Raw genomic sequence first — 13,268 nt, 5'->3', positions numbered from 1 at the left:
CCTCTGACTATCATGACATTGTGTCATGAAACTTCATCCACCCGTCACTAAACTCTGGTCCTCCCATATTGACGTGCAGTAGAGGTGACCTAGTTTTTGCTGCTCAGAGACTCAGAGTTTGACTGTGAGCGTTGGAAGGAGTTGTGAAATAAGATGAGAATTATTGACCATGGAAGAAAAGCTTTGTTTCATTTTATTTTATTTTATTTTGTTCATTATTGCATGTTCCAAAGCACTTTCCTAGGTGGTGGGATCCTCGCTGACCTTGGCATTAAAGCTGAAACTTAAAACTTTGAGTGAGTAAAAAGGTGTAATACTGTGTTGTAAGCGTCAGCTCAGCAGAACACAGAAGGTTTCTAATCTGACTCTGTCTTAACACAGATAAGTGGTTTACACTTGGAGATCCTAATGACCTGATATTTGCTGAGCGCTGATGGCTGCAGCTGGGGTTTTTGCAGGACTCAAATCTGGCTACAATTTATTGGCCGCTTCTAAACCAGGATTTTTTATTTTTTATGTATTATTATTTATATATATATATATATATATATATTTTTTTTTTTTAAATACACTTCGGTCATCTGGCATCAGTACTATGGACTGGCGAGCTGTCCAGAGTGTCCCCAGTCTGGGCCCCCACGGAGCCGGTATACCCGTCCAAGCCACAAAAACGCTCTCCGTTGTTTGTCTAGTGGAGATCGGAGCGGAACAGAGGAAGCGGGTCGTTACACAGCGAACTTCACCGACGCTCCTCCGCAGTTATGAAACTTCCCCGTAGACGTTTTATAACAGAGCGCCACCAACCAATCACAGGCTGAGCGTAAAGCTCACGTGACTGACTTTATGTAACAGCATAGTGTCCTGTGAAAGCTGTGGAGTGTTCGGAAGCTCGGCGGCTGGAATCATGTCCGGACCCGGTACCAGAAGGAAACGTTCACCTTCATAGCGCCATAAATGTCGCTTCGACCGCAGGTAGAGGGCTCGAGCGCCTTCTATATCGGGGATGGCGGGGGCGAGGAGCCCCATGAAGTGATGCTGGAGACGGCTAACTCTTTAGCTTCGGCTAACTCTTTAGCTTCGGAGGACTGTCTGAGAGAGTCCACCGACTGGCTGTCACTGGCCGCGAGGCGCGGACCGGTGAGGCCGGAGCAGCTCAGCACTTTTGTGGACTGTATTGTGCGGAACTTCCAGAGGAAAACCCTCGGCTGCGAGGCTGCCGCTTCTCCGCGCCGCCTGGATCAAGACGCCCTGTTCGATTGCCCGACGTGCCACGGGTTTCTGGCGGACCCAGTCACCCTGACATGCGGACACTCGTACTGCAAGCGCTGCTTACAGCGACGGCTGTTCTCCAAATGTAAACTGTGTCGCGAGTCCGTCAGAGGAGGCGAGAAGGCGAACGTGATTCTGACTGGGCTGTTGCACAAATGGTTCCCAGAAGACGCCAAAAACGCACAAACTCTGTGTGAGATTGACAACCTCTGCAGGACCAAGCAATACCAAGCTGCTATCGCGCTCGCGACCGATGTGGTGGAGTCCGGTGAGTGACCCCGATGGTCGGTTGAATAACCGTGTTCATGTTGACAAGTGTTTCCTGGTGGCGCCACTGCGCAATCGCCGTGCTGCGCGCCTCACTTCTGGCTGATCTGAGGCGACGCTATCATTAATTGTTAGTGGGTCAGTGAGCGGATCAAAACAGTCTCACTGACCAACATTTTGGTGTCGGCAACCCGAACAACATGACGCGCCACTCCCCCCTGGCCGGCGTGGTTTACGTCAGTGGACGACTGGCGCATGCGCCCTTGCTCAAGTTGCGTAAGGTCGTTATTGACACGATTCAGGGGTTTTGTAACTTATTGGAGGACGGAATTTTGTAACAGTTATGATACACAGTTTCACAAGCTAAAGAGAACGCGTTACCCAACCGATTTGGATCACACCTGGAGGCCATTCAGGGATGGCAATATATGTATACATCATGTAAAGTCGCTCGTTGTTAATGATAGAGAGTGACTCCCCAGGTGGAAACTGTCATTCACTGTGTCACTATTTACTTGTCATTTTTCTTACAAATTGTCGTCTGGCACACAACGTTAACCGCTTCCAGATGTGTAATGATGGCACACAATCAACCATTATGCGATTATTAACTGAATGAAGCATGATTGTTTCCTGTTAACACGTTTTCTAATTTTCCTGTTAAGATCCCAGTTTGAGTGAGATGGCGCGATTGTACCGTGCGGAGTCGTACTTGGCTCTCAAGCAGTATCGCCTGGCCTTGGAAGACACGGAGACCTCGCCTCACTCGACCTGTTTAGCTGAAGTAGGTCATCCACTATCACTGCAATGACTTCGTGAAGGATTTGACTGTGATCTATCTCCATTTGTTTTCTGTGATTTAAAATATGATCATTGCAATGGTAAAATGTACTGATGTCCTCTTGTTTTTATCGTGACCCAAACTCCTGTGTCTGAGTGGCTGGTGCCCTGCATGTCTTCTACTGCGTCTCATGTGCAAACAACCCTTATTAATTCCGGTGTTTGCAATCCACCCAGTGGCTGTAAACAAATACCTGATAGAGCTATTTCTCGAAGATTATTCATCTGGCCTCTGTGATCTCTCATATGAAGGGTGACACAATAATTTTGCAGGAGTTTGATTTCATCTGAGCCGAGTCAGAAAACACTTTCATGACTGACTCGCCTCAATTTGTAAGTTACAACTGATTTATTGGAACATGTTTCTGTTCCTATGAGGACAAAGCTAGTGAACTGGACCAAGGTCAAAGGTATTAGTGGTTCTGTAACAGCGAGACGTCACTCATAGTGTTTGATAATAGGTTTTTATGTACCATGCAAGCCCTTCTGGTGGTATTTACGATTTTCTTTCCCCCCTCTGACAGGCCTTCTATTGGAAAGCAATGGTGCTGCATGACATGGGCCAAGTTGATGAGTCACTTCAAGTCTTCCTTCAATGCCTGGCCCTTAATGAGGACTTCCCACGAGCTAAAAGACAAGTAGAGAAGGTGAGACACACCGGAACATAGTTCTGCACGGTTATTTGGAGACGTGGGAACAAGTTGTTTTCAGTCAAGATATGACTAGCATTGTGTGAGAAAAGATTATAATCCGGTTGAGTTTCATCTTCAGTGACAGGAACGACTGGAATTATTGATAAGTGTGAACTTTCTGAGACCTTTGTGGAGAGAATTCTGAGTGAAATCACAGTGTTGCAAGTGAGAACTGCCATGGCGAGAACATTTTTATCTTACCAAAGAGCACATCTTGTGACTGATCATGTAATGTTGTTATGACCAAGGTCCTGGGGTCGTACACTGTGTTGGTCTTATGCAACACGACCCATCTCCTGCTCGAAACTACATCGCTTTCTGATCGGCTAATATTTTCACTGTTTGTAACGTGTGCGTTATGTGCTTTGTTGTTGAAACCGGGTTTAAAAGTTCACTTTAGAAAATGGATGAATGACAAGATTCTTTTGTCCTAGTCATTCACTTTTACAGGCACTTAATGGTGCATGAGCAAATCCTTGAATCACAAGCTCTTTATTTTTTGATAAACTTCCACGTTTGTTATTTGTTTAGATCATCTGCGATCTTCTGTCTATGGCTGATGAGAACGTGAAGGTCGGCCTGAGGGAAACTACTCAGAACACATCACCTCGCCTCCGCAGTAAAACCCTCGTGGCAGACGCACAAAGATCACCTCAGAAATCCAGTCAGGCCGCTCACCACCATCAGGCTCGCGCCGCCTCGGCCCACAACCACTCGGAAACACGGGAGGTATGACGGCTTCTTTGAAAGCTTCATTGAGATTTTTTATTTTTTTGTCAGTCAATTGAGTTGTCGTCTCACTTGGGTTGCAGAAGCGCTGTGAAAGTGTGGAGCGCCACGGCCTGAGCCGCGCTCATTCGTTACGATTGCCTGGATCCGGTTTTGGCGAGGAGTGTCTGAAGAGGGTTTGTTCGGCTCCCCAGCTGGGCGACCAGGAAAAGGCCAGCCTGCTTAAAAGGAAGCTGTCTGTGTCAGATGCTGAATCCTGTGTGGTGGACAGCGGGGGCAGCAAACATAAAAAACAAGGTAACTGTGATCATTGCTTGCATTAACAGAGTCTTAGTTTCACATGGTTTTGTATTGTGATTACAGCGACAACCAATGGCATGTGTGGTGAAAATCACTTCGGGTCTTAAAGGGCCTTCCTCGAAATGTAATCTTACAAAAACACTGTTAAATATATATGGAAGTAGAGATTTGATGGAGAATATGTTATAATATTTTGTTGCTGTTAGCTAAAGTTATGGACAGAATTTGGTTGAATTCTAATGAGGACAAATGATTTTGTTTTGGGAGTTAATTTTTTTTAAGGATTCTCGTAAGGTTTTCGGCATTTCTGTCACATTGGATTTGACAGGAATTTTTTTGGAAGCATGCTAGGGAGGTTATGCTGGGCCTGGACTGAAGCTGCACGGCAGACGCTTCTCTAGTGATGATAGACTTTGATTTTTCTGTCTGATATTTAATGGTTCTGATGATTCAACTTTAGCATCATGTTCTTCTTTTTTCCTCGGACCCACAGGTGGGACAAAGGCCTGCAGGCAACACGCAGCCAAAACTGAAAGCAAAAGAATAGTTCCAGAAGATCTTTTGGACCCCAATGACCTTGAATGTTCTCTTTGCATGAGGTACTGTGCAGCCCATTTTCCTAAAATCAAGCTGTTTTGTGAATTCCGGGGAAGAAAACTTGGTGCTTTCCTCCCGCAGGTTGTTTTATGAGCCAGTGACGACGCCATGTGGACACACCTTTTGTAAAAATTGTCTAGAACGCTGCTTGGACCACACAGCTCAGTGTCCGCTGTGTAAAGAAAGCCTAAAAGAGGTATTTGTCTTGCTTCTCTGAAGGTGTCACATGAAGTTTATTGGTTCCCTGTCTGTCTCCAGTATTTAGCATGTAGGAAATATGTCGTGACATCTGTCCTGGACAAACTCATCAAAGAGTATTTGCGCCGGGAGCACGCAGAGCGGGCGACTGCTCACCTTGAGGAGACCAGGGAGCTTTCTGAGTAAGTCGGATCATCAACTCTTGGCCTGACAAAGCACAGTGCGTTCAGAAAGAGGAGTCATTGTTGGATTGTAGTTTGGCTTGGTGCATTCGTGGAAAGACCTTTTCACTCATCTGGCACTTTCACTTATGATCAGTGATGCACCCGAGTGGTCGTTTCTGGCGACAAAACAACAGCTTTTTATTGTTTTGTAAATTAATTGGGTCCCTGCGTTGAAGTCATCACCACATCAAGCTAGTCCTGGTGAAAGCAAAACACTTGGTCAACAGGATGGAGTGAACGCAGGATGGAGTTTCGCTAACATTCCTTCATGCGAGATGGGTTCCGCCCCGGTTGAAGGGACAGTCGGGTTGTATAGCGCAGGAATGCTAGCAATGCTACCATCAGCTTTCCTGTTCAGCCTCTTCATCTCTGAGAGTTTTCTGTGTTTACGCACGACACCACTGAGTCTGGGGGTTGATAGCACACCGTGTGAAACATGTGACTAAAAAAGCGATGAAGCTGCCGTCCTAGAACATGTTACTGCAGAGGTCACCGACCTTTTAGCAACCGCGAGCTCCTCCATTGACTAGGAGGACTGCCATAGGTTCAGTACTCATGATAAACAATGATATTTCTCTCAAATGCTTGTCTCATTAAGCGAAGGTGTAACAAAAACATAATAAGATGGTTATTACATGAAAATGTATTTTTATTATATATACTTTTCGGACCGTGGGCTACTCCCTTGGTCTATGCGGGAGTCGCTGCACCATGTTGGTGAGCCCTGTGTTTTGGCCTTGGTGGTTATGTTTCTTCCACTTCCAATGTTGGTATGACGCCAACCGTGTGTGTGCCTCTCCCCCTGTGGTGCAGTTTAACAAAGAACGTGCCTATCTTCGTGTGCACCATGGCGTACCCCACCGTGCCTTGCCCTCTCCACGTCTTCGAACCCCGTTACCGCCTCATGATCCGCCGCTGCATGGAGACCGGCACGCAGCAGTTTGGGATGTGTATCAACGACCCACAGAAAGGGTGAGCCTCTTCACTCGCCGTGCGTCGCTCTGCAAGCGCCGTCGTCTGACTGAAGCGCTGGTGCAGGTTTGCAGATTACGGCTGCATGCTGATCATCCGGAGCGTCCACTTCCTGCCCGACGGCCGATCGGTCGTTGACACCGTGGGTGGGAAGCGCTTCCGAGTCCTGACACGGGGTATGAAGGACGGCTACAGCATCGCTGACATCGAGCACCTTGAGGACACGAGGGTGAGTGACGCTCATTCATGTCCATGAAGCTAGAATGAGGCCTGACTAAGGTTGATGGAACAGACGGCGTCGGCTTGTGTTTATTTAAAACGCTGTGCTTCTTCCCGCATCATGTCCTGGACCACCAGGTGGAAGACAGCGAGGAGCTCCAAAGCCTTCAGGAGCTGCACGACAATGTGTACGAGCAAGCCTGCGTCTGGTTCCAGAACCTGAAGATCCGCTTTCATAACCAGATCCTGCAGCATTTCGGCCCGATGCCAGGACGGGAGGAGGACATCCAGGTGAGGAGTTCTTCATTCTCTTGTCTGGAGTTAGAATGAGGTGTTGATTGGTCCTCTCACCTTGACCCAAAACTCTGAGCCGTGTTGTGCTGCGAGTTCCCTCACTTCCTTTGATGAATGGAATCAGGAGCTGAAACTAGTGGCGGTGTTTGGAACTGCAGCCGCAGCTCGGCCTGAAGCCTGCAGCTGACACGGCTGTAGAACAGGAGGAACAGGGCTACATTCATGTGGTTTCCTGGAGTGTGCAGACGCCTTCACCAGCTCTAGATAGAAAAAAGTCGCCACTTCTGCTGCGTGGTTGGCGTCAGCCTCAGCTGAGGCTTCACCTGCTTAAGACACCTAACACCGGAACTCGGCTGCGCATGCTAAACTGCGGCTGGAGCCGTGACAGGATTACACCAAGGCTCTGTGGACGACCGCGGGGCGGAGTCCATTCACAAAGGAGGCTAAGGAGCTTTATGGGGCTGCGCTGATAATCCCTCGGCTTCTTCTGCCTCATCACCCGGGAGTCGCTGCTCAAACCTAAACTGTATTTTAACAGTAATCTGGACACGCTCGGAGTAGCCTTTCATAAAAATGTACGGGAAAGTTCTGACCATTTTTCTATTGATCTGCGCCCCCGCTGCTCTGAATGTCTCCCTGAGTCGGAGCCTGCTCAAGTCTAGAAGAGTCAGTTGTATAATAGTAGTTTTGTTGAAAATAAATGGACTAAATTGGTTGTTCGTTTTCTGTAAAGGCGACTGCCAACGGGCCGGCCTGCTGCTGGTGGCTCCTGGCTGTCCTGCCCATTGACCCGCGCTATCAGCTGTCGGTCCTCTCCATGACCAGCCTGAGAGACCGGCTGGAGAAGATCCAGCAAATCCTCACATATCTGCAGAGCATCCCCAACAACTAGGAGCATCCACCGACCCACGTCTTGTGTTCTTCCAACCAACCTTGGCTCCGACCCTTCGGATCGGAGACGCCAGCGGCACAGCCTCAGGGAAACCTCTGCGGAAACCAAGCTCTCACGTCGCCACCGTCGAGCCGCACAACGCACACCAGATGGGTTTCATCGTGATTGGAAGTGAGCCGGAGGTGAAATCATGACGGATTTTATATACAAACCCAAGCTCTGACTGAGTGTGATGTTTAGTTTCCAACAAGAAGTTGTGTTGTGCAGAAGAATTCCCACTTGTTTGGAAGACTCATGACATCAGTCACATGAAAGTATTAACCTCTTCCTCCAGAGAGTCTTGTTTCTTGTTTCCTCTGTCCATTCAAAACTTTCTTCCACGTGGTGGAGCCTCCTCCGGAGTCCACTTCTCTTCTTCCATGCTCGGCAGCACCGGGTGGGCGTTTGAAACCCCACGTTTTCAGCTTTCTGAAAACCTCTCTGTCTCCATCGCTGGTTTATTTCTGACCTGAGGAGCGCCTTAAACATGTGATCGTGTTATTGAAATGTCCCACGGACATCACAGCTGAATTTAGCTTCATTGTTTACACCCACAGTGGCTGCTCATGGCTTTTTGTGGATTCATCTCACCTCAGAATTACGTCCAGCTGTGGTGGCTCACTGTGGTTTGAGGATTCCGAAGTCACTCGGCTTCCTTCTTCTCTCTCTGTTGCATTTCTCTTCCGACATTATGGACACCAGTGACAAGAAAGGGTTTCAGTAACTGAGCGATGCTTCCCCATCTCCGGTTAAATAAATGAATTATGTATTAATGACACAAGCGTTTGTTCTTGTCTGGTACCAGTGAAGGGTGTTGCAATGGGACAGCGGCTCCGTCAGGCGCGGGGCGGTAGCTTTGCCTCACGTCCTCCATCATCGTGGCGTTCATGCAGCGACGCCACCATTCCACGACTCGTCCATCGATGAGGCCCATTTCTTGACCCATTTTTGGAAATGTGTGTTTTTCTTCTGCTCTGATGTGTTAAGTTATCAATTTTCATTATTAAAAGCACTTCTCTTTTTTCAACCTGAATGTCTGCGTTTCAGTTGCATTGTTGGATTTAGCTCCGGATAGAAGCTGCAGTACCCTGAGAGCTGGACCGATTTTCTCTTAAACATTTGTGAATTGTCACTGAGGGAACTGCGGTCACGAGCTTCTGTGTCCACTTGAGTGTTTACAGTCTTAGAGGATCGACTCTAAATAGCCTCCTAATGCGTGGATTCTCTTGCCCTGAGGTGGAGACCAGTCCTGGGTGAGAGCAGAAGATAGTGAATAAATGACACGCAGAAATGAAATGAAACACAGTCTGCCCTTGTTTTCTAAGAGCATGCCTCCTGTTTTGTTATAGCTGTATAGTTCTATAGTTTTTTAGATGGGATTCTATGCTATTCTAATTTTCTTTTGTCTGTGGTTATTTATTCTTGAGTTGAGGCTATGAATCAAATTAAAAGCGACTATAACTCATTTATGGACGTTAAAGAACCGTGAAATGGCGTATTATTTGAGGTCTTCATCCTTTGATCTCCACAATACTTAAAGTTTAAATATGTTAAGCGTTTAAGGAATGAAAATGATGAGAAATGTTCCTTCTACAACCACTAGAGGGCGGAAAAGCAACACAGCCGCAGATGAGTTTATATAACTCACTATATTTAAATGTTAATGTAGCGGCGCTCGTTGAGCTATTTGTATTCCAGTGCAGATGAAAAACACATTTTTAATGGAACAAAAAAAACATACATGAATTAAATTCGCATCTAAACAAGGTTGCTGCCATCCAGAGTTTGTTGGAGTCTTCTTCACTCGGCTGGACACAAACATCATGGGACTCATTTCAGCCGGAGACCTTTTGCCCTCCTCCATCCATCCATCCATCCATGCATCCATCCATCCATCCATCCATGCATCCATCCATCCATCCATCCATTCATCCATCCATCCATCCATGCATCCATCCATCCATCCATCCATCCATTCATCCATCCATCCATCCATCCATCCATCCATCCATCCATCCATCCATCATCCATCCATCCATCCATGCATCCATCCATCCATCCATCATCCATCCATCCATCCATCTATCATCCATCCATCCATCCATCCATCCATCCATCCATCCATCCATCCATCATCCATCCATCCATCCATCCATCCATCCATCATCCATCCATCCATCCATCCATCCATCCATCCATGCATCCATCCATCCATCCATCCATCCATCCATCCATCCATCATCCATCCATCCATCCATGCATCCATCCATCCATCCATCCATCATCCATCCATCCATCCATCTATCATCCATGCATCCATCCATCCATCCATCCATCCATCCATCCATCCATCATCCATCCATCCATCCATCCATCCATCCATCCATCCATCCATCTATCATCCATGCATCCATCCATCCATCCATCCATCCATCCATCCATGTATCCATCCATCCATCCATCCATCCATCCATCTATCATCCATGCATCCATCCATCCATCCATCCATCCATCCATCCATCCATCCATCCATCCATGCATCCAACCATCTGAGGTCACCGAGCTGAGAGCATCATCATAAACTCTGCGGAAGGAGACAGAAGAGAAGCAGAACTTTCATTTTCATGACTCAATACTTCGCTCAAATCTTTTCACACTCTCTTCTAGCGTATATCATAAATGACAATTTATGATGTGGCGGTGGCGTCTGACTGCAGACTGACTCAGAGCGACGTGTTCAGACCTGCATCCTGGGTGAGACTTGGAGCTCCAGCCATGAGAACGGTGAGCAGGTTATTGATCAGTTGTGTGGCGTCTCACTTGTTCTTGATCATTGAATTGATCGAAGCAGGCGCAAGCGTGCGGGAAACCAGGCGGTTTGCTGTTTCATCTCATACATGATGCTGCATTAATTCAATTCCGGCCGAGTCCTTGAGCAGCGTGTTCCATGGAACGTGCGCGCATTGATTGGAGCGACGCGCCACCTTCTCTGAACCACCCTCCCGTCACACTTTGCTGTCATTTCCCTCCCTTCATCTTTCCCTCCTACTCACCGTCAAAGTCGATGTTTCCGTCTTTGTTGAGGTCAATGTCGCCCAGGATCTCCTCCAGCTCGCCTTTCTTCAGCTTCTCGCCCAGCAGACCTTTCATACCCTCCTTCAGCTCCTCCATGGTGATCTTGCCGTCGCCGTTGCTGTCGAACTGCAACATCCAGGTAGATTCAGAAGAGAATGATCGATCAAAAGTGGATCACAAATAAAAAAGGCCTCATCATGTGACCCAGGTTTTCATGCAACCTGTGGGTGTGTTTATTTACAACCAAGTCGTAGTAGGCTCAGGACGGAAGAGGATTAGGGCCAGTGAAGTGTCTTTAAAGTCTCAGAATTCTGGCTTTTTTTAAAGTGACAATTCTGAGATTAAAGTCAGAATTCTGACTTTAAAGTGAGAATTCGACTTTAAAGTGAGAATTCGACTTTAATCTGAGAATTCTGAGAAAAATGTCAGAATTTTCAATTTAAAGTCATAATTCCGCCATTTGTTTTCTTCACTGGTCCTAATCCTCTTCCGTAGAGCTCAGGGTGGTGGTTCAAAATCGATTTTTTTTTGGCCTTTATTGCATTTTTTATTAAAAAAAAAATGTATTTATTATTTTTTGGAATATTTAGCTCTCCAGCGTGGTTTATTTTTGCAAGAATTAATATGTCTGCTTTCAAAACAAAAAGTTTTGTTTGAAATGTTTTGACATTTTAGTGCTTTTGTAGTTTATAACCTATGAATGAAAACTTTAACTTTCATAAATTGTAATAAAATTTATTCTTAAAATGTTATCATCAAATAAATAGACAAATGTAAGAAATATGTATTATATATGTTATTATTCATTTTTCATTTTTTTTATTTGCCTAAAATATTTGGATTTTCCTTCATATATATATATATATATATATATATATATATATATATATATATATATATATATATATATATATATATATATATATATATAAACTATTTATTTTTCTAACTTTAACATATAGTGTTTCATAAACTGTGTTGGCCAAACAAAGCACCGTGACTGAGTCTGTGCAGGTGGAAGGGACCTGTTGACCACTGCTGGAGACGTATCTATAGAAGTGCTGTGGCTTGCCTGCGGAGTCCAAAATAGCCATTTTAAATCATCATTATTTATGACTCACTCTGGAGGGGGTGACTTGAGGGGAACTAAAGAAGAGGACAATCAGCTCAAGGAGAAAAAGAGCAGGAGCGACGGTGAAGTGGAAACGTTCTTCCTCGGTTGCTCCACTGTGGACGGGTCATGTGACCGGGCTTCACCTGCTGGAAGGCGCAGCGCAGCTCCTTGAGTCCCACCATGTGAGCCGTCTCCGCCAACATCCTGGGACCCATCAGCTCGCAGAAATCGTCAAAGTCCACGTGACCGCCCCCTGCAGACAGGAAGCAGTCGTTGACAGTTTGATCCACAGGTGTCGCCCCCTGGTGGGGAACGATCAGACCCCGTGATGTCATGAGACGGTGATGTAACTTGATAAAGCACAGGCTGATTCAATAACTGAGCTGTCATTCTACTTCCATTCAGAAGTGCGAGACCAAAGGTCCGGCGAGCGAAAGAACAGCTCTTGCTGGGAAACACTCGACGCTGAAACGCATTTACATGATTCGTTTGTACGGAAGCTGGAGGTGCCTGAAGAAAAGAGGCGGCACTTGTGGAGCAGGAGTCTCGGGGGGCGGGGGGATGAATCCTCCGCCTTCAAGAATTTCTCCTCCTCAACTAGGTCAGTCGATACTGGAGCTCCCACCGACGTCACGTCAGATTCATGCTACCTTAGAATTGACAGCACCATCTGGCTCAGGACAACAGGCCCATGAAGGAGTCATGTGAGAGTCAATGATGGAAAATCCCACTTAGATTATTATTAATACAGATGCACTGCATCCAGCTCTGTCAGTGACATTTCAAAGGATTCAATATTACTATCGTGTTTTTCAAGTTTTTTTTTTTTTTTCGATACTTTTTTATTAAAATTTATACTTAAAATCTTATCATCAAATAAATATAAATAAATAAATGTATATATAAATAAATGTAAGAAATATGTTGTATATATATTATATATGTTATTATTTGGTTAACTATTTATTTTATTATTTTTCATTTTTTTATTTGCCAAAAATATTTGGATTTTCCTCAAGTTTGAAAGTGTCAGATATTCCCAGACATACGTATGTATTTATTAATTATTCAAATTATGTGTGAAATAATTATTGAAAATGTTATTTATATGCCATTTTAATAATTGCTATGTTTTATGGCCCTGAAGTGCGTACTTATACTTTAATAAACATACTTAATATGTTTTTTTTTTATTTTTTAATTGTTTTTGACAGGAGAATCTTGATTGTTCTAAAGTAACCGGCTGAGTCAAACCTGAAATGCCTCGAATGGTCATCACATGACATCTTTAAATGACCACAGCGCACGTTTAAATCTGCTCTGTATTTCATGAGAGAACTCCCAATAGACCCCACCTTAGAAAGTTGTACACCACAAGTGTGACTTCAAAGTTCAAGTAAGAGATAAACATTCTAAATGGAGTCCTGGATATATCAAAGTTATTGCATATATTCAGCGGAGACCTTTTTAAAATACCAGTTTGGCATTAACCAAAGCCAGCGGAACCAGGCTACGTGATTTAGCGGAGGCCCGTCGGAGGCACACGG

General features: G+C 45.4%; 2 protein-coding genes across 3 annotated transcripts in view; one reads left to right on the top strand and one right to left on the bottom strand.

Annotated features, from left to right (window-relative positions):
- Window positions 1–845: 845 nt before the first annotated feature.
- lonrf1l (LON peptidase N-terminal domain and ring finger 1, like) lies at window positions 846–8,556 on the top strand. The gene is made up of 12 exons (XM_053855905.1): window positions 846–1,537; window positions 2,202–2,320; window positions 2,901–3,023; window positions 3,600–3,797; window positions 3,881–4,094; window positions 4,591–4,696; window positions 4,776–4,890; window positions 4,953–5,074; window positions 5,930–6,088; window positions 6,155–6,317; window positions 6,446–6,598; window positions 7,335–8,556. The coding sequence occupies exons 1-12, from the start codon at window positions 955–957 to the stop codon at window positions 7,491–7,493; spliced, it is 2,214 nt and encodes a 737-aa protein (XP_053711880.1). The 5' UTR covers window positions 846–954; the 3' UTR covers window positions 7,494–8,556.
- cabp4 (calcium binding protein 4) overlaps window positions 7,717–13,268 on the bottom strand; it is a 21,933-nt gene continuing 16,381 nt past the window's right edge. The window contains exons 7-10 of one of the 2 annotated variants that reach the window (XR_008413879.1): window positions 11,865–11,974; window positions 10,586–10,733; window positions 9,274–10,116; window positions 7,717–8,781 (exon numbers count right to left, since the gene is read on the bottom strand). Coding sequence is in view for 1 of the 2 variants with exons in the window: in XM_053855906.1 (XP_053711881.1) it covers window positions 10,088–10,116; window positions 10,586–10,733; window positions 11,865–11,974 (287 nt within the window). In the remaining variant the exon portion in view is untranslated. Of the gene's footprint in view, window positions 10,117–10,585; window positions 10,734–11,864; window positions 11,975–13,268 lie in introns of both variants that reach the window. The other variant, XM_053855906.1, reaches the window with a different exon arrangement.

The sequence above is a fragment of the Synchiropus splendidus genome, chromosome 2 (assembly GCF_027744825.2).
Source record: "Synchiropus splendidus isolate RoL2022-P1 chromosome 2, RoL_Sspl_1.0, whole genome shotgun sequence".
NCBI classification, from domain to species: Eukaryota; Metazoa; Chordata; class Actinopteri; order Syngnathiformes; family Callionymidae; genus Synchiropus; species Synchiropus splendidus.
Note: the sequence above shows the minus strand (reverse complement) of the source record. Positions and strands in the feature narration are given on the sequence as shown.

What these genes read in the sequence shown, in the direction of transcription:
- lonrf1l (XM_053855905.1), top strand. Translation starts at nt 955, where the DNA reads ATGTCGCTTCGACCGCAGGTAGAGGGCTCGAGCGCCTTCTATATCGGG. An exon ending in ACCACTCGGAAACACGGGAG is followed by an intron (nt 3,798 to 3,880) that starts GTATGACGGCTT and finishes CTTGGGTTGCAG; the next exon opens with AAGCGCTGTGAAAGTGTGGA. An exon ending in AGCACCTTGAGGACACGAGG is followed by an intron (nt 6,318 to 6,445) that starts GTGAGTGACGCT and finishes CTGGACCACCAG; the next exon opens with GTGGAAGACAGCGAGGAGCT.